The 21,403-nt window shown below is 42.4% G+C and overlaps 1 protein-coding gene and 1 long non-coding RNA gene across 2 annotated transcripts; both read right to left on the bottom strand.

Moving 5' to 3' along the window:
- Positions 1 to 378: 378 nt before the first annotated feature.
- On the bottom strand, positions 379 to 21,145 carry ADHFE1 (alcohol dehydrogenase iron containing 1). The gene is made up of 14 exons (XM_082233888.1): positions 20,976 to 21,145; positions 18,034 to 18,071; positions 14,306 to 14,349; positions 13,854 to 13,907; positions 13,083 to 13,237; positions 11,249 to 11,445; positions 9,347 to 9,424; positions 7,411 to 7,516; positions 6,868 to 7,020; positions 6,124 to 6,222; positions 3,792 to 3,870; positions 3,572 to 3,668; positions 2,182 to 2,339; positions 379 to 761 (listed from the first exon to the last, which is right to left on the bottom strand). The coding sequence occupies exons 1-14, from the start codon at positions 21,128 to 21,130 to the stop codon at positions 678 to 680; spliced, it is 1,497 nt and encodes a 498-aa protein (XP_082090014.1). The 5' UTR covers positions 21,131 to 21,145; the 3' UTR covers positions 379 to 677.
- Positions 7,571 to 9,332, bottom strand: LOC309538510. The gene is made up of 2 exons (XR_014222255.1): positions 8,753 to 9,332; positions 7,571 to 8,488 (listed from the first exon to the last, which is right to left on the bottom strand). It is a non-coding gene; the product is annotated as an uncharacterized lncRNA (long non-coding RNA).
- Positions 21,146 to 21,403: the final 258 nt, after the last annotated feature.

Raw genomic sequence — 21,403 nt, 5'->3', positions numbered from 1 at the left:
TCACCAACAATTCAATTATGCTTTCTTTTTCCTTCTCTCCTTCTTTCATTTGACCTAAGAGCCCATGGAAAAGTCTGAGCTGCAAAAGCTCTCCAAGAGAGTGTGGACATATATTGACATTGAAGTTTGCATGCCTATTAGCTGAGTGATACACCGATCTGGGGTAAGCAGAAAGCATTTCACCTCCTCCCAACCTCTTTTACAAGCAATAAATTGACTTACAGACCTGCATCCGGTATTTGGCCATAAAAGAGTCCTTACACAGAATGGGTGGGTAGCAGTCTCATTGAGCCAAGAGTTCAAGGCAGTCATAAAAAACACAAAGCATCCTTTGTATGCAAGGGAGTTCTGAATGTGAAGTGGCTGTAGAGGACGGCACTTTCTGAACTTGTAAAGTTTTATTTTTGTATCTGTGATATCTGGACCACTTCATGTGACATGCTAGGACGTGAATTACTGTACAGTTCTTAGGAAGACAAGGGAGAACCATCAGTGATTAGTTCCAGTGACCAATAAAGGAAGCAGAAATATTTTGGATTGCAAATATATGTAGAAATGGGCATGATTTCTTCAATTTAGAATATGGAGTTACACTCATTCATATGACAGTCATGAGTTGAATTGCATCATGCGAGTTAGATGCAATTGAAGAAAGCATTCTTTTTAAAAAAGAACATCTAATACAGTTTCATGGAAGCTTCAAAAAGGGCGGATAATTCTTCTTCAGTCTGAGGACGGGGAGATAATTTAGTCACTCTTTCCTTAAAAAAATAAATAAATAAATAAATAAATTGAATTATGTAAAGGTTTTGGCAATCATCAACAGTTGAGTACACACTGATGACTAAGGCTGAAAGTTCTTTAACAACTTAGTAACTGAGTGGAGCATATGCCTTGCTACAGTTTAAAAGATAGGGTGGAGATCCTTTTTCGGTCTGACAGACACATTCCTTCACGGAGAACAGTGGTGGTCAAGGCCAGAGGCAAAAGTGTGAGGAGCAACAGACTAACCTTTATATAGTACACTGCATTCAAGCCACAAGTAAGTCAGAAGTTTCTACACACACAAACACACTCTTCCATCTTCCATCCAAATAAGGTATAGGTATTATTGTCACAGTCCAAAGACAAATTCCAGCCAGGCAAAAGCACCCAAGGAAAGAATGGAATGGGGCTGTTAATAGGTATGGCTTCATACGGGTATGAAGGGGAAATTGCCAAGAGAGAGTCCTGGAAGGCCTGATTTGGTTCACAGGACTGAAGTTCTCCACTCCTCGTTTGAGGCAATTCTATATATGAAATCTTATGCACAATGAATTTGGGAGGAAGCCTTCACATCTCCAAGCTAATCAGAGACCAAAAACTCAGTGCAGTGCAGTGCACAGCAGGTTTCTGAGGATAAACCTGTTTATCATTAGTGGTTCCTTCTTAGAGAATGTACAAAATAATGTATGGAGAAAAGTCAATATAAAAAGAAGAAGTCTCTGCCTCCTACAGTGGTACCTTGGGTTACATACGCTTCAGGATACATATGCTTCAGGTTACAGACTCCACTAACCCAGAAATAGTACCTCGGGTTAAGAACTTTGCTTCAGGATGAGAATAGAAATCGTGCTCCAGCGGCACGGCGGCAGCAGGAGGCCCCATTAGCTAAAGTGGTGCTTCAGGTTAAGAACAGTTTCAGGTTAAGAATGGACCTCCAGAACAAATTAAGTACGTAACCAGAGGTACCACTGTACTACGAATGCTCTGCATAGCATAAAGAAAAATGGATTACGGATTTTATCCAATTGTTACTTGTTTGCTGCCACAGAGAAACAAAGCCGAGAAAGGAAAACGTTTACAGTAAATGTTTTATTTTAATCCTCTGAGCCCTTATGGTTGCAGAGTGACTTATATTGCAAGGACGGAAGGATCAACATCCGCCAGTGGTCTGAACATTTCACTGCCCTTTCTACATTTGTGAGTATGTTTGAATGTGTGGCTTATAAGTATCAGTTTTGATACCTATGCAAATGTATACTGTATGTTTAGGTGAGGACTTATATAAGCATCACTTAGTGATATTAATAATAAGGATATTCCATCTGTTATATTCGCATCTTAAAAATAAATGATTATTTTTTTTAAAAAAGGTAAGTGTTTTATTTTAGGAGAAATGGTCTTTGCCATCTGTCTTACCTGAGGGAGGGTACCTTTGACTAAGGAAGGGATATCATCATTAGAATAACCAAGAGCAGTTAAGCCATCATCAACGTTCAGATCAAATAAGAATTTCCGGAGAGTGTCTGCCAAAACAAGACCCGCATCTTTGGTTTTGGCAGTGCTGATGTCAGCACCTAAAATAAAAAGAGGAACTTTGAGGAAATAAAAAGAGATCCCTCAGCTGTAGCAGTAGATGAATATACTAAATGTGCGCGCACACACAAAGCAGTCATTTCTCTAAAAATGAAATGAAATAAACTGAATGAAACTATTTCCCAATTAAAGGAGTCTAAAAATATGATTTAGATCTAAACTGGAAGAGAACAGCAGCAACAAAAAACAAGTTAACTGGCATGAGAACCAATTGCTCTGCCCATTATGCTTTTACTACCATCAGTCTGATAGGTGGCAATAGATTGTGGAAAACACACAAAGGCTGTGAGTGACCCATGAGAGGTATACTCACACTTAGCATTTTTATTGTGTGTTCACTAAGTATTGCTTAAGGCAAATATGCACATGCAGACTGAAGTTAGGATTGTGGGCCCCTTGCTCTCACTAATTCTTCTGATGAACACAAAACACCTATAGGACAGGAAGGTCATTGCAATGAAATCAGTGGAATCCAGGAATCACACATTGATGTTTGTGATATCAAAACTGTCCGTGCTAACCTTTATGAGTCAGAGGGTATTTCCAGACAGGTGTTTATTGCGAAACAGTTGCTCCTCATGCAAGTAAATATTTTGGTGTCCACACAACATAATTAGATTAAAATTGCCCATATCCCCATACCTCCATTTTATTCAAATTTACCCCATGATTTAAAAAAAAATATGGCAGTGACCCCACTATAGTATTATTCCCTTGTCTGGAAGCACCCTGAGTCGGTGCTTGTTTCTTCTTTTTTAAGTGATAAATCAACAAATTCCTTTTTTAAAAAATCCTGACTTGTTTTGCTTGTCAGTAAATCTGACACATTAGCTGAGTCCAGTTCCCAACAGTTGCTGTTTTGTGGGTGAGATTCAATTGTATACCGGCAAATTCAGCTTGTACATTTAAGATGGATTTGGTGCTCTTCTGCACCCAAACCTCACCCCAGCTTCCAATCCAGACCTAGGAGCCGCTTCTGCCCATCCACTGGGGGAAATACCACTACATTGGGGAGAGAGGGGATGACGTTGGTTCTAAAAAAATCCAAACCTACCAAAGCTCCTTATACCAGTTTGAGAACCCTCAAACAAAATAATATTGCATGTCTGTTGCATTAGACATAAAAAAGGTGTAGATCCTGGAAGGGCTGAATGACATCTTGCCTATCAACCTCGAAAGCATGTACTCTCACATTTTATCAACAGAATCATACCCATTATCTGTGCAGCCTCCAAGTGACGCTCTGGACACATAGGGGCTGTGAAAGTAAACACTGCTGGGGACGTGAGGACAACGGAAAGACCATGCGGCTGCAGGAAAGAAAAGCACAGCATGCATTAACCAGGCAACCTATATTGTTCCAAGTTCAGTCCTGAAAGTAGCAGCAATATCACTTTCAGGCAAATTAAATAGCAAGTGCATTAAGTAGTTACCACTAAAGGGTGGTCCACATTGTAATCCTTTGCTTTGTAATTCTTTACCAAGCCAGAAATAGGATAAGACATGCCATGGCTAGAGGGAAAGAAAACCTTCGTTTTAGTATGAAAAGGTAGGAACATAAATAAACTCTACAAGCAACTAGAAAATACTCAACAGTATTTTGAATATAATTGATTGGAGGAGGTGTAGAGAGTCACTAAGAGGCTTATGAATGCCTCTCTGACATTGCTGGTGTCTCAGTTGGGCCAAAGGGTTAAGAAGCACCTTGGCAATAACCCTTTCGTAACAACAACACCAGGGGAAAATTCCCTGATCCAGAATTACTTGGGTGTCCAAAAGTGTCGTATGCAAGTATGTGGAAGCTAATTTAGGAAGAGGTTGATAACCATTTTCACCTGAATGCACAAGCAGATATCCCTACATTTCTCATTCTGGAGACAAATAGGGTTATACCCTTTTTCACATGTGAAGTAGCTGCTCATCCAAATGGTAACCTCTGCATGTAGTGGATACAGGTTATGTATGGGGAAGACAGATCACCGCTACTTTTTCTTTTCTTTTATTACATTTTTATTTATAATTTTCATTTATATGCATTGCAACAATTATTTAATCAAGTTTTAACATTTTCAATTTCAGCTCCCTTCCCCCTCTTTCTGCGGTTCCTTACCAGATGTCAAAGAGAACAACAACTACCAGGCTTTTAGAAGACATCTGAAGGCAGCCCTGTTTCGGGAAGCTTTTAATGTTTGATGTATTATAGTATTTTAATATTCTTTTGGAAGCCGCCCAGAGTGGCTGGGAAAGCCCAGCCGGGTGGGTGGGGTATGAATAATAAATTATTACAGTGGTGCCTCGCAAGACAAAATTAATTCATTCCGCGAGTTTTGTTGTCTTGCGATTTTTTTCGTCTTGTGAAGCACGGTGTCGGAAAAGTTTTGGAAAAGCTTCAAAAATCACCAAAGTCTTCAAAAAGCTCAAAAAAGGTTACCACACCGCGTTCTATGAGTTGCTCCTCGAAGTCAAGTTGCAACTGTATTAACGGTTTTAAGAAAAAGGAAACAAACTTGCAAGACGTTTCCGTCTTGCGAAGCAAGCCCATAGGGAAAATCGTCTTGCGAAGCAACTCAAAGAACCAAAAACCCTTTCGTCTAGCGAGTTTTCCGTCTTGCGAGGCATTTGTCTTGCGAGGTACCACTGTATTATTATTACTATTATTTATCTTTGTCCTTTCCTGCATACTCCAAATTGCCTTAACTACTTCTTTTAATTGCCTATTGTCATATATATTTTAAAAATTGCAGGTTTTTACAATAATCCTGCCAACGTCTTGATCAGTTTACAGTTTGTTTGTAAACACTCAGTATACCACTTCCATTCCTTTCTAAAAAGTTTAGAATCTTGATTTCTTATTCCAGCAAGTTTCACCGTTTCTGTATCCAATCTTCTTTTGTTGGAACCTCATCACTTTTAGGGAAATAACATTCTTGCAGCTGTAGTTGCATACATAAATAAATTTCTATACTGTTTGGGTAGTTCTAAAGGGACGCGGGTGGCACTGTGGGTAAAACCTCAGCGCCTAGGACTTGCCGATCGCATGGTCGGCAGTTCGAATCCCCGCGGCGGGGTGCGCTCCCATTGCTCGGTCCCAGCGCCTGCCAACCTAGCAGTTCGAAAGCACCCCCGGGTGCAAGTAGATAAATAGGGACCGCTTACTAGCGGGAAGGTAAACGGCGTTTCCGTGTGTGCTGCGCTGGCTCGTTTCCCTAAAAAAAGGGAAATGTTGACAGCTATGCCAGAGGGACATTGCTATGCCTGATAACAAATCCTAAATATTGGATTCTTTTTGTGCCTGCCAAACAGCCATTTCATGCTTATGATCATATTTTATTCTCTTGTTAATTATGCTGTTTTAAATGTGGCTTTTTTGGGGGGGCTATTGGGCTGTTGTTTTTATTTTTATTATGTATTTTGTGGTTTTATATCTTGATTTTATTCTGTGAACTGCCCTGAGACCCTCAGGTATAGGGTGGTATATAGAGTTGCCTTGGCTTCCTTTGGAAGGATGGGATATACATTTAATGAAGGAAGGAATTAATGAATTAAATAGATAGATAGAGGATTATACATTTAAGCATATTTTAAACTGCTAAAGCCCAGTTTTAAGCGCTTTTGCTTGACAATGGAAAGGCCACATTGGACAGAACATTGTAACTAGCACGGATCATGCCCTCCCCATTGACAATGCATTCACATTTTATTGCATTTAATGGAACAAAAAAGACAACAGTTATGTGAGGGCAATAAAAATTGTTCTCAACTCACCAAAGATGTACCCCAGCATTTCCAAAGCCAATGCCGGCAGAAGCACTTGCCAGGTGCATGTTGGCCCTTGCTTCTTTATCTTCTGGATCCCTGATGGCTCTGTGCGGAACGCAAGTCTGTTATTCAAAAGGCAAATTGCATTGTAGGAGGCTACGAGGTCAACTGGTTTATTGTGGCATTGGTTTCATAGGCAAAAACCCTACTCGGTTGGGGAGAGGACTCTTGTTCAGTGGTAGAAAACATGTCTGCAATGCAGAATGTTCCAGGATCAATTCCTAACATCTACTTCTAATCAATCAGGTGATGGGACAAATGATCTGACCTTGTAAAAAGCAGTTTTTCACATGAAAGACAATGCTCAAAATCAAGTGTTGTAGGAGAAAATCCCTTTTTCGAAGTCAGTGGAACTCATTAAGTATCTATTAGTAATGATCACAGCAGGTGTCAGAAGAGAGTGCTATGACTTCTAGCACATGATTCCCATTGCATTTGTCTCAAATTAGTCGCTTTGTGCCATGAAGAAGTTTACGTCCTCTCTCTCTCTTTATGACTGGGACCTCAGTTGTGCAATTTTGTATGACATATGTCTGAGTTGCTTAACTGATCCTGACATGTTCTTTCTAAAATTTGCCCTGGGAAGCAAAACCCTGTTATTAGATGCACCCCAATTCTCAACCTCCAAATCATCCATTGCAGGGCTCAGTAAAGAAAATTATACGCACCCTAATAAAATAAAACTCTTACCTCTTTAAATATTTAGCAACAATCCGTAATGCATGGATGGCCCAGATATCACTGATAGGGTTGCTTCCTTGATACGCTGGGCGGTTCATTGGGTTTGAAGGACAAGGACTGCGCTGATTGTAGGGAAGAGCAGTATAGGATTCAAGTGCATGGCTGGCAGGTTGGTGGGGGAGGTAGAAGAGGAAACAGAACAATCTGAACTGATGTGGCTTGTCCCATTAGCATTTGGAAATCACTACTATTGAAAAACTAGAAGTGAGTGACTGTTCCTGATTATTCTGATTTGATTCTTATATCCCAAATCCCCAGTTTAGGGTTTGTAGCCTGGCAATGTACAGAGGGCAAAAAGTACCAGGAAATCAGAGAAAAGCAAAGCCCAAGGAATTCAGCTGACAACTGAAACATTAAGTCAGACTTTTTTCTTCCTCTTAAATGCTTAATTGAAAAGTTCATCAAAATATACCCACACCCAAGAAACATAAAAATGTCTTCCAAAAAAATAAATCTTATAATACATACTTACTACTTATAATACATACTTACCAAAGCACGTCAAATCCTCCATTAGCTGTCACATGCTTGGGCATATGGAGAGTATGCAAAGGGTCAATTAGGCCCAAGAAAGGCTTAATAGCTCTAGAAGCAATGCCTAAACATGAAAATTACCTTAAATGGATATATTGAAAAAAGGACTTTCTCAAACTATTTTGAAACAATATTAACATTTATTTAAAACACTGACCATACAAAGTGTTAGAACTGCCACAGAAACAGGGGGAAAGGGGAGAACTAAACATAGATGTAAAAGGTAAAGGTAAAGGTACCCCTGACCGTTAGGTCCAGTCGTGGACGACTCTGGGGTTGTGGCGCTCATCTCGCTCTATAGGCCAAGGTGGCCGGCGTTTGTCCACAGACAGCTTCCAGGTCATGTAGCCAGCTTGACTAAGCCGCTTCTGGCGAACAAGAGCACTGCACGGAAACACCATTTACCTTACCACTGGAGCGGTACCTATTTATCTACTTGCGCTTTGATGTGCTTTCAAACTACTAGGTGGGCAGGAGCAGGGACCGAACAATGGGAGCTCACCCTGCCACAGGGATTTGAACTGCCAACCTTCTGATCGGTAAGCCCTAGACTCTGTGGTTTAGACCACAGCGCCACCCGTGTCCTAAACACAGATGTACCTACTTCTAATAACAGATTAGCTGAATTCTTATTAAGAACATGTTAAAAAAATGAATCTCAGCAAGAATCTCTGAAAACAAGGGCCTTTGCTGTAATGTAAAACTGTAAAAAGCAAACACCGGTATCTTAAGTAGCTATGGAGATAAGCACACTTTGACCCCTGCCATTAGCCAAGAGAGCTGGGCCACTGGAAAGTAGCTGTTCCAAAAGAACATTACAGCAAGAGAGGTGACCAACCCAGTCCTATGCATTCAGTAGTGTAAGGAGCAGCTTTGGGGAGCTTGCTTCCCCTCTCTCTGCCAGAAAGAATGCTCTGTTCCAGCTGCCAATAGTCCTGGGATTACTGAGCTAAAGGGAAGCAAGCATACTCTGGTCTCTTACCATCAGCCAGTGCGTGGGTTTGATTTTGGCATTAATGGAATTATTGTCAGCTACCTTGAAGAACTGCCCACCTAGCAGTTCGAAAGCACCTCCGGGTGCAAGTAGATAAATAGGTACCGCTTACCAGCGGGAAGGTAAACGGCGTTCCATGTGCTGCGCTGGCTCGCCAGATGCAGCTTTGTCACGCTGGCCACGTGACCCGGAAGTGTCTCCGGACAGCGCTGGCCCCTGGCCTATAGATGTGAGATGGGCGCACAAACCCCAGAGTCTGTCAAGACTGGCCCGTTCGGGCAGGGGTACCTTTACCTTTACCTTTACCTTGAAGATCCTTTGATTGAAAGGGGAGGTGCAAACAACAGACTGACCTGTGGGGCCTGCCCACCTGCCAATCACACAATGTCATTATGACAGCACATGACTGACAGGTGAGTTGTCTTGTCCGCCTGTCAAAATTCCTATCATAGGGTTCCAACTTGGGATGTTGTCATAGCTTAATGTCTGCTGCTTTCTGAAGCAAAGTAGTTTTATTTTCCCTCCCCACCATTGAAGGGGGTGGGAGGCACATGGCTGCTGTCTGCTAGCGACGGTAGGAAGTGACTTCTCTGCTTTGTTGCTTTTGCTTGCAAAAGGTAGCCTTGCTTCTTTTCTTCCCACCACTACTTGGTGAGTTGGGAGAAACAAGGCTGCTTAGCAGGGTCACATCACACAACGTTTTCTACAAATGTATTGTCATCTCTTGGCCCTGGTATGACTTTAGCTGCAGCTTTCCACATCATGTGTGTTATAATACATTAGAAAATACTACTCAGCTGGGGGAAGTCTTCTTGGATACTGTAAACTCTGACGCAGTACCAAGCCATGACATTGAAGAAAAGAACCATGGTAACAGATGCAAACACATACAATTCTTACCAGTTTTTACTTTTAGTTCTTTATAATCGAAAATAGCAACCCCGGTGGTTTCACTTCCAGTCCCAGCAGTGGTAGGAACTTTGGAAAAGAGCAAATTAAATTTATTACTGTGTGCGCACATGCACAACTTCGTAAATCAACTTAGAAACTCAGATCCCAAGCGGCAAAATGGGGAGATTTTCATGGAGGGGACCAAAAAATGGAGATTCTTAAAATGCTCTTCCCTTAATATTCTGGGTGATGGCAGTCATTTTCCCTACCCCCAGCCCTGCTGCTAGTTCATCATGTACCATTCTGAGGAAGGATTCAGGGTGGTGGGAAACTGCTGGAAAGAGCAGTACCACTGTGGTAATAAACTGAGTGTGGTGGTGGGAAGGTCATTCCGCAATCTGGGGGCCACCACAGAGAAGGCTCTCATATGCTACCATTGCTGGCACTGGGCAATTGGGACAGATTAGGCATTCTGCTGGTTTACCACCCACCCTGCTGCCCTTTATGAAGGCCTCTGTCAGGAAAAAGAGGGGAAATGTGTCCCTATTCATTCTCCTTGACCTCTCAGCAGCTTTTGATACCATCAGACTTGGTATCTTTCCATCAGCCTTCCATCAGTTTTGGCTGGTGGCCCAGCTGTGCCCTTATCTAGGCAGGGATAACCTAACTTCTGTCTTCAATGCTCTGGTGACCTCTAGGTTAGATCAGTGTTTTTCAACCTTTTTGGGGCAAAGGCACACTTGTTTCATGAAAAAAATCACGAGGCACACTACCACTGTGTGCGGAGAGGGAGATATCAGAGCCCCGCTGCTCTCTATGGGGAATCAGATGAGAGCGGACTGCCTGTCCGCTCTCATCCGATCCCATCCGATCTGATCCCCACCCAGGACGGATGGAAAATAGGGTGGACACAGTCCGGCGCCCGCCTAGTGGGCGAAAATGTGAATTTTTTTTTTTAAAAAATCTTTTGAATTTTTCAATTTTTCCCACGACACACCAGGCAACATCTCGCGGCACACCAGTGTGCCGCGGAACAGTGGTTGAAAAACACTGGGTTAGATTACTGCAACACGTTATATGCCTCTGAAGACGGTTCGGAAACTTCAGCTGGTGCAGAATTTGGTAGCCAGGATACTCACTGGGATAAGACAGTTTAAATATATTGCACGGATCCTGGCCCAACTGCACTGGCTGCCAGTTAGTTTCCAGGCTCAATTCAAAGTGTTGGTTTTAACCTATAAAGCTTTAAACGGCTCAGGACTGTTTAATAGCTCAAGGACTGCCTTCCCCATATGCACTGATCTTGACCCTGAAATCATCATCTGAGGCCCTTCTTGTACCCCTTCCACAAGAAGTCTGGAGGGTGGCAGCATGAGAATGGGACCTGTTCTGCCTGGCTCCCCATTCGTGGAATGCTCTCCACAGGGAGGCTTGTCTAGCACCAACACCAGGTATCCGGTGAAAATGTTTCTCTATAACCAGGCCTTTGGCTGATTAAACACTCTATGGCCTTTTAAATGAGTTTGTGTGAGGAGGGTTATTGGGGTTTTTTGGGGGGAATTATTTATTTTGTGTTCTCATTTTGTATTTTTATGTTATGATCTTCGGAAGAAGTGGGGCATACACATTTAATAAATAATAATACCACTCTTCACACCACAGAGAGCAGCAGCACTGCCAAGAGGGCAGTGCTATTGTCCCATGTGAATTTATTTAATCTAGCTGATTGATTTACCACGCTAGTAGCCTGTTCTTTCTCCAAAGGGCTCAGAGCATCTTATTTTAAGTTCCAACAGACAGTCTTTCAATCAGCAGGGCTAAATCTGCTTTGCAATGAGAACCGAAGAACCAAAACCATCAGACAAGCTCAATCATCTCACAATCACACCCAATCAGGTCAACTTTCCTTACCTGCAATCAGCGGCTTGAGAGCAACTTTGACAGGCTTGCCTTTTCCAATGGGAGCATTGACATAATCTAAGAAGTCCGATTCTGGACTGGATGCATAGAGATCAGCAGTTTTGCAAGTGTCTATGACTGAACCTCCTCCTAAGGCAACATAGGAATCAAACTCCCCCTTTTTAGCAAACTCGATGGCATCCATGAAACTTGAAAAGAAAAGAACATGTGGTTCATTTTACCCTGCTCTACCCAACAGCTCACAGAGGGTCACAACGTAGTTAAAACCACAAAAGATCCCAGCATACACAACCCATCCATTGCACATGCATTAGTGTGCAAGCATGAAAACCATTTTTCTTCTCCTGAACAGCAGTTTTAATAGCCTCTAATATAGAGGGCATTGGGAACCCAGTGTTCAGGAAAGCTGAGGTAGGGAAAAAGCAATATTTCCACATGTGTAGTAGTTGGTGGGTTGGATCCTGGGTAAGATATATTTAGGTCCTAATGAAATCAATGTGAAAAGTTATACATTATCCTCCAGTATAATAATAATAATAATAATAATAATAATAATAATAATAATAATAATAATTTATTATTTATACCCCGCCATCTGGCTGAGTTTCCCCAGCCACTCTGGGCGGCTCCCAATCAAATGTGGAAAACAGTACAGCATTAAATATTAAAAACTTCCCTGAACAGATGCCTTCAGATGTCTTTTAAAGATAGAATAGCTGCTTATTTCCTTCACATCTGAAGGGAGGGTGTTCCACAGGGTGGGCACCACTACCAAGAAGGCCCTCTGTCTGTTACCTCACTTCTTGCAATGAGGGAACCGCCAGAAGGCCCTCGGCGCTGGATCTCAGTGTCCGGGCCGGGCTGAACAATGGGGGTGGAGACGCTCCTTCAGGTATACAGGACCGACGCCATTTAGGGCTTTAAAGGTCAGCACCAACACTTTGAATTGTGCTTGGAAACGTACTGGGAGCCAATGCAGATCTCTCAGGACCGGTGTTATGTGGTCCCGGCGGCCAGTCACCAGTCTAGCTGCCGCATTCTGGATTAATTGCAGTTTCCGGGTCACCTTCAAAGGTAGCCCCACGTAGAGTATACCTGAAGGAGCGTCTCCACCCCCATCGTTCAGCCCCAAGGGCCTTCTGGTGATTCCCTCACTGTGAGAAGTGAGGTTACAGGGAACCAAGCAGAGGGCCTTCTTGGTGGTGGTGCCCACCCTGTGGAACGCCCTCCCATCAGATGGGAGCCTATGCCCACTTACTAGGGAGTAAGCCCCATTGAACTCAGTGGGACTTGCATCTGAGTAGGCATTGTACAGCATTGCTGTAAATGGCAGCATTCATCATTCAGTGCACAAGGCAGGACTTTTTACACAATTGTATTATAGCAACAGAGCACAAATTTTTGCATGCGTAGTATAGTCAGGATTCCTGTTCAATCTTAAGAAATTCTGGTGGAACATAAAGAAATGAAAAGGAGAAGGTCTCTTAAATATGCTGGACTTGTGTGACTAGGGCTTCGTATGGGAATTGCGCTAAGGAAGCTACAGAAAACCAGCTTTTAAATTATCATTGTACTGGTATTGGAGAGGGGAGAACCATAGATTTCTATGCAGTGTTGTAAGATTACTTGTGAAATCAAAAATAGGTAAATTTATTTAAGGTCATGGAACAATGTAAACATCCATCCTCCGTGTTTTAACATCTTGGTTGCACAGCTGTAGAAGCCCTGTTGCTGCTAAGTCCTGATCTGAAGGCCTCTTTTTTGCAGAAACTTAGATGCAAAGTAGAAAAGGACAGGTTGCACAAATATAGGAGAAAAGTGGTACCTCTGGTCTGTTGGCTCCACCCTTACATTGTCGTATATTTGGAAATTTATACCATTTTTTGTCAGAGAATCCAAGACTGCTTGCATGGGAGGGAGACGACAAAGGTTCTTATCAGTCATCACACAGACTTTTTTAACACCCAAATTCTGCAGGTCCTTCAGTGAGGAAAAAGTAGTTAAAACCAAAGAAAAAGGAAACAAACAAACAAATAAACAAACCCCAATCCCAAAGGAAAAGAAACCTTCCAACACAAAATTCTACATATCCCACTTGTTATCTGACTGGTCACTGTGAGTCCCCCCCCCCCCATATTTTCCAGAACATGAGATTGCAATAGACAGTAAACTTGATTTATTTGTGTAAATTTGATTCCTTGGGTGGATTGCTGTAATTTATTTGTTAAATTTATACCCCTACCTTTCTACCAAATGGTGCTCAAGACAGCTTCCCATTCACTGGAAAAGAAGAGTCTGCTCAGTTTTTAAATAATGGCAATTAATTTAATCTCCATATGAAGATGATTCATCAGAGAGACAACATATAGCCATTAACATATGCAGTAATTTATCTGCCCACAATCCTAAACTTCTTGGTTGCAATAATGCAGAAGTTGGTCCCTGTCTTAAGCTCCACCTTGTAGATGCAGTAAACTTTAGGATTCAGAAGTATATTTTTTCTAATGTAGCTAAAACACACAATTATTTATAATGCTATTTTTTAATTAAAAAATCAAATAACAGTCCTGGTGATAATATGTAATTAATGGCTTACCATGCCTAGTTCTTTAGTAACTCCTTCTCCATATCGGATACTAGAAACAGCCATCTGTAAAAGCCAAGATATAATACATTTCAGAAAAGAGGTTGTATGGAGCTCATGTTTTAAAATAACCAATGTGTATTATATATTCAAGAAATAGTGGATTTAAAATGAGCACAATACAGTGGCACCTTGGTTCTCGAACAGCTCAGTTGTCGAACAAATCAGCTCCCAAACACCACAAACCCAGAAGTAAGTGTTGTGGTTTGAGAATGTTTTTTGGAAACCGAGCGTCCAAGGTGGCTCCCGTTTGAGAGCAGGAAGCTCCTGCAGCCAATTGAAAGCCGCGCCTTGGTTTCTGAATGGTTTCGGGAGTGGAATGGACTCACCGAAAGGATTAAGTTTGAGACCCAAGGTACCACTGTATTGTTTCAAATATAGTTGTCAAACTTAATTAAGTTTACCTCAAAAGCATAGTCTGTTTTCCCCGTAGCAGCATGTTCAATACCTGGAAAAGAAATTATACATCAAAGTTAGCAAGCCCAGGCACAGCACAGGAAGACACATCTTTGCTTATGTTTTAAAAAAGCTCCTATTAAATGGATATATTTTTTTTCTTTTGAATTGTAAACCCCAAGATGTTAATGCAGGCATCCCCAAACTCGGCCCTCCAGATGTTTTGGGACTACAATTCCCATCATCCCTGACCACTGGTCCTGTTAGCTGGGGATGATGGGAGTTGTAGTCCCAAAACATCTGGAGGGCCGAGTTTGGGGATGCCTGTGTTAATGTGTCATCTTTGGGATTTTTCTTTTTTTTAGTGTTCACCATTAAGATGTACTTGCTTGCTTCAAAACATGACATTGCTGACATGAAAACAGTGGCAGCCACATGTATAGCACCCACACAGAGGCCACAATTCACACAAAAGGCACTTCCATATGAGCACAGCTTGGCCACGAGCCAGGCACAGCCCCACATGTTCCTGAGGTGATTACATACAGCCAGCTACCATGTATAAATCTGCCCTTCATAAATATTTTCAACTAGAATCCCTCTAGCAGCTCTGAATTTTTAAAAAGAAGATAACAGTGAGGTGTTGCCAGGTATCAAATCATACCAATAATATGGAAACTGTATTCCTGACCTTGCAAGTAACATCTGTCTGTGTCTCACAAAATTTAATGTTGTTGTTGTTGTTGTTAAAAAGAAACTGAGCTCAAACAAAGGGAGGAAATTACTACTTCACCACTGGGGAAATCTGTAAGAAAAATAAGTCTCCAGAAAGACAAAATTCTCTGCAATCCAGCTAATGCAGTCTCTCCTCAAAACCTTCCAACTTGTCCTTGTTATAAAAAGTAGATCATATCTCTTACACGCTTTGCTTTATTGTTTTTTTGCTAGTAACACCTGTCTGATGAAGGATACTTAGTTTAGATACTTCCTTCCAGGATTTCAGAGGCCTGCTGGTCCAATAAAAAATATCATCTCACCTTTGTGAGTCTCATTCTGTGGGAGCAGCACAGCCATTGTTGCTGGGAATTCTTACAATGTCTCTTGCGTAGAAGTTCTAGACTTTCACTTTAATCTTTTAATTTCTTCTCAGAACTATCCTTTCAAATTTCATAGAAAAAAAACTACACGGTCACTAGCTTCTTCCACAGTGGGATGCACAAGGAGAGGCAGAGAGACACAGAAAGATGGAGAACCCCCACCACATACAAAAAGTCAAATCTTGCCCTTCTTACCCCAGTCAAAGAACAAACCACTCCTTCTGTCTGGTAGCTGAATTAAATATTTAGTGTTTGAATTCATGGCCAAGGAGTGAAGCAATGATAATGAGCCTACAGATACTTTGGGGTGCACTGGAGTGGTGACCCAAATAATTAAACCCATAAATATATTAAAAATCCTTTTTGTGCTCCCTATTCATGCTTACGTCTGCTACCCTTGGCTACTTTTCCTACCATCTTTCACCAGCCCTGTTCATGGTTGATTTCCCCTAATGTCTGAGTCTGTTGTCGTTTTTGTAATTAATTTGACATCCCAAAGACATGTCCAAGCCACTTACACTATTTTGTTTTGATGGTATGATAGATCTCCTGCTGCTTTATTATTTGGCAGAGCAAAGCTTTCATTAATGGCTTTATTGAGCTTGGAAAACTATATTGTTTCCCTTGGACTAGATATACTTATGAAGCATAGAATGTTTCTTTAGGAGGAGTCACAGTAAAGTCACGCCTTTACAATCTCACCGCGGTCAAAGAATGTTTATAATTTTGCAATTAAAAAAGCTGCTTTTCTATTAAAATATTCCAAGTGGCATGCTTAATGGCAACAAAAACAACAAGGCAACAGAATAGCAATATACATGTGGATTCTTCCATAACCTGCAGTGTTTACTTTGTAAATCATGTTCAGTTCTGCTTAATTCCACAGCACAAATCTCAAACAAGTGTTAGCAGATGGCGTATGTTCTGTTCATCCATAGAAAACTCAGAGCAATTCACAAACAGCTCCTAATGATCTCCCATTTGTGCACTTATCAGGGCCTCACCTCCTTATGCTTCACCATTGCCATGGGATTGGGTGCACTGAGACTACAAAATTCTAACTCATTTAAGACTCAGGTCCCATCTACATTGTACTTTTAAAGCAGTATGCAATCCCAAGGGGAACATGGCATGAAGGGTGCCCTCCCAGGTGCAGGATAGCCACTTGGGTGCTCAGAGCGGCACGCGCACCCTGCAGCCAATAGCGGAGTGAGCTGCCCATGGCAGACATTTGGCGCGCCGCCCACCCGTGACTTCCAAGCCTCCCGCAACCTGTCAAAACAAATGGGGAGGGGGGAATGCCGCTGGCAAAGAAGGGCAGCTCTCCCCCTTAACCCAATGGCCTGGGGTAGGCTTGGGAGTCGTGGGCAGGCAGCGCGCCGAATGTCACCCCCCTCACTGATGACACCTGGGGCGACCCGGAAGACACTTAGCAAATACTGTGGACTGGATCACTACTATGCACATATATTTGGGGTTTTGGGCTGGCTATTTTGTATCTAATTACCATCTAGTTGTGTGTCTATTGGGAAAACAAAACAAAACTCCACCTGGATTGGTCTGATTCTGTTTTCTCCTAAAGAAACCAGGGGTGAATGAATGTTAACTGGCACCCGGTGGGGGGGGCAGGGCAAACCTCCCAGTACGGCACATGTGCGGCGGTGCTACATCCAGCACAGGTGCCGGATGATTTGCAGTCGGCGCCGCTTGAGCACCATACAGACGGTGGCAGGATCCTCTGCTTGTAGCTGCAGCGGCGGTGGCAGAATCCTTCACTTGCAGTTGTAGCGGCGGTGGAGGGATCCCGCCTCCGTCTGTATGATGCTCAAGTGGTGCTACGTATGGCGCATGTGCGTGCATCATGCATATGCCATTGGGCAGTTTGCCGCCATCGCCGGGATCCTCTGCTTGCGGCTGCAGCAGAGATCCTCCACACACAGCTGCGGCGGTGCGATGGCAGCAGCTCATGCCGCCGTGCTAGGGGGTGGCGGGGCGAGCCTCCCACGGGGTGCCTTCTCGTCACCCCCCAAGAGATGGCACCCGGGGCAAACCGCCCCCGGCACCCCTTCCTCCACCACTGAGAGGAACTATGATAAATCTCACTGTTTCATTTTCCTTTCTTTCATTTAACGTTATCACCATTCAACAGATTTTTGTAAATTGTTGATTCATAGTTGGGAGCACCTGGCTGGCTTAAAGCTATGAACGAAGCTTCGCAACATCCTTGAGATGCAGCCAAGTGGCGAGGATGTATGATGCCACTGTTTCTCCTCTGTTTCTGACACAAACAGTATACATGTTGAGAGCCAGAAACAGATAAGCCATGGGGATGGCAACTTTGCCACACCTATAATCTGTTGCTATGAAAATGCTGCAATTTATCCCCCATAATGGGGAAGTGGGCACTGGTTTCCTGCTACAAGGGTGTGCAATGAGAATGGCGAAGAATTTTAAAGGAGATGAGTGTCTGGAACAAGAGAACCTATCTATCAAAGCTCATGATTTGCTTGAGAAGCCACTCCCCAAAACACATGAGCTTCATGTGTTGAGAGGTATTGTTGATCTAGTTTGCATCCTAATGGCTGTTTAATGGGAACTGGAATAATTGACATAAAGACACAAAATAAGTACAGCCTTACCTTGAGTATATGTGTGGGAATGGGCAGGACACATACATCTAATGAAAGGAAAAAGGGGAAATTATTTGTGTAACAAAGCACTGGAAAAGTAAGGAGTTCATCAGCATTGGCTGTTTACACATGGCAGTTCAAAGTGGATGGATGCATTGTGTGTGTGTGTGTGTGTTTTTAACCTGTCCCCAACCAAGTGGGAGCATACACTTTTCGCACATTTTATCACAATGTTTCTGAATTTCATTATCTGTGAATAATGTGATAAGTACAAAAAGTCCAACATAAAATTACATGTTACCCGATTGTGAATGCATTGAAGCACATTGCGTGGGGTTTCTTTTTAACTGTGTCATGACATTTTGCTGGATGATGCCATCTAGCACCAAAACCCCTATCTCCAGTGGCAAAGCACTCCTTAGTGGGATGCTGGTGCACGTCATATATTTTTTAAACAACTATTTTGTACAAGTCTGGTATATCAGAAAACTTGCATCTAAAATAAACCCCAAAACTACACAGGTAAACAAATGCCCACAGGTTTCTGGAACTCAAGGAGGGTGTGGAAGTTCTGAGGGGAGGGGATAAGACACAGTGTGAATACATCCCATCCCATCAAGCACAATCCACCAGTGTAAATGGAAAACACAGAGATCAAAGTTGAATTGAAAGTGCCCATGTGTGGATCGACATGCACAGAAAAATCGGATATGTGCAACCCATGTGTACATGAGTGCACAGTGTGTGCATCATATAAGGAACTAACATATCAATATAATGAATTTGTTAATATTGCACTGTTTCTCTTGCAAATGTATCCTGCCATCTAGTGTCTCAAGGTGGTGATACATTTTCTTGCTGGAATGCTCACCCGTTAAACCTGTTTACAAATGTTTGTACAAAGCTCCAATATAATTTGAAGACAACTTAAACCTATAAATAGAGCATGCCCATTTAGGCATGCCAACTGTAAAGTAAGATTCTCCACCTCTTGTTGTTTCTAAAGCTCATGAATGGAAATGCTTCTCTGCTCAGAACAACATTTCTATTTTACTCGTCCAATTAACACAGAATCAATAAATTGTTCTATTTATTGTGGATTCCTTCTGAGCACCCTACGCCAAGACCCAGAGTAGGTCTCACTGTTATTTTAGACCCAGTCCTAACCATCATTAGGGTTCAAGTGGAATTTATGCCCATGGAAAACAGTCCTTATGATTTGGCCTGACCTTATGCATATTTTCTTAAAAACGAGTTCACCCGAGTTCAGCATAAGCTACATTCTAGCAAATATGATAGGGATTCAGCAGTGCAGCCTGATGCTATGCCAGTTTGCTCAGTGGAAGGAAGTGTGTCCTATTCATAGGAGCAAAGGAAGTTGTCTCATATCAGGCAACCCTATTTCTGCATCTTACCCAGTACTGCCTACTCTGACTGGCAGAGGCTCTCCATAGTCTCAGGAGATTCCAGAGACTGAACATGGGGCCATTTTCATGCAAAACATTGTGCTCTGTCACTAAGCTATGATCTTTTCTGCTTTCGTTTTATTCATCTTCAGCAACAGCCTTGCCCCATTGAGAACATCACATTGGCTATTCTCTAAATAATGTTTCGGAAAACTAGGAACAGAACAGACTTCCTCTTGCCTTTTCTATTTTGTCTAGGTATTATTTGCTGGATCTCAAAGTTAGGCAAAGCTATTTTTAGCACTAACCAGAAATGATTCCAAATCATGGTTTTCAAAGCCACTTCATAATACACCATGGTTTAGATGCGAACTATGGTGCCAACCTATCAGTTCGAAAGCACGTCAAAGTGCAAGTAGATAAATATGTACCGCTCCGGCGGGAAGGTAAACGGCGTTTCCATGCGCTGCCCTGGTTCGTCAGAAGCGGTTTAGTCATGCTGGCCACATGACCTGGAAGCTGTATGCCGGCTCCCTCAGCCAATAAAGCGAGATGAGCGCCGCAACCTCAGAGTCGGTCACAACTGGACCTAATGGTCAGGGGTCCCTTTACCTTTACCTTATGGTGATAGAAGCCAGGAAAGGGAAGAGGGAACTGGTGTGTGAGAAGGAAGGAATGTGGAGGAGGATGCAGATTTGGGAGCACAAGAGTCCTTATATAAGTAAATTTATTTGGGGACTTTGTAAACAGATATTTTGAAATTTCAATGTGATTGAATGGGATCAAAATTATTTTTGATTACCTAGAGTCTTTCATAACATCTCCCAGGAAACATTTTGTTTGGGTCTTAATTTGTATGCATTTCCAGTTAGTGGCAGCAATATCCATTTATCAATTTTGTAAGGAGGTACTTTCTTTTATCTGTGCTGAATCTGCTACCGGTCATTTTCATGGGACAGCCCAAACTTTTGCAGTTTTGAGAGAGAAAGAAACTCTATCCATTTCCTCCACATAATGCAGAATTTTACATGCTCAAGCTGTATAATAGAAAATTCCTATTATAAACCTATGGATCTCCTTCCAAGGAAAAGCTCATCAGAAACAATGTATGCCCAACTGGCAATAATATATTTTTATAATGAACTCGTCGTACTAGGTCTGTAGTTTTGTTTCGTTTTTCTGTCCAAAGCTGCTATAAAGTTTCAGCAAACACCAAAGTCCAATTTGGTAATCTCTAAGTACTCTTTTGAAACAATCAGGTGTTTGAAAAAACAACAACAAACCTCTAGCTTTCTACTCTCCCTTTCACTCAGCAAAAAGGAAAACAGAAATGGCTACGTTAGTGGACAACTTCCAAATATAAGGTGGGGCATGTTTCTTAAAATTCACCCGTTTCCATGACTTTAGAACCTGCAGATTCCTCAAACCCTCGTTATGCTTTTGTAAGGCTGCAAAGGGGCTGAGCTTCTCCAGCTGATTATAACTTTGTGGGAAGCAAGTTAGGCGCTGTCACGCGAGGAACAGGGGAAGGCGCAAAACACTTACGATGCCCGTTGCAATTGCTTGAGCAAATATCCCACCCTATCGCGTCCTCCTGCCATGGCTGAAACTACTTGGGACCCCGAGGCATGATGGGAAGTTGTGCAAACCTTGGAAGGGGAGAGGCAGGAACGGTCGTTCCCCTCTAAGTATTTGCTCATTGGAGCCTTTCCCCGAACAGTGTTAGGCGGCCAGCGACGTATTTCGAAGACTTCAGGATTAATAAAATATTGCAATCGTTGCACTCTTTTCCCTTTGTTAATCTATACTCTCCAGCCTATTGGGCAGGATTTAACACTTTCGATCCGATCACCTTTCAAAACTTCATTCCTTAACTTTTTGGGTCTCTAGCTTGGTGCAGAAACAAGAGGGGACGGAACCCTCCCAGTGCGTTGCTGGTCTTTGCTAAACGGAAATCTGAAGCTCATTTCCAA

The sequence above is a fragment of the Podarcis vaucheri genome (genome assembly GCF_965113315.1).
Source record: "Podarcis vaucheri genome assembly, chromosome: 8".
In the NCBI taxonomy this organism is placed as follows: Eukaryota; Metazoa; Chordata; class Lepidosauria; order Squamata; family Lacertidae; genus Podarcis; species Podarcis vaucheri.
This window is presented reverse-complemented; position numbering and strand designations above follow the sequence as displayed.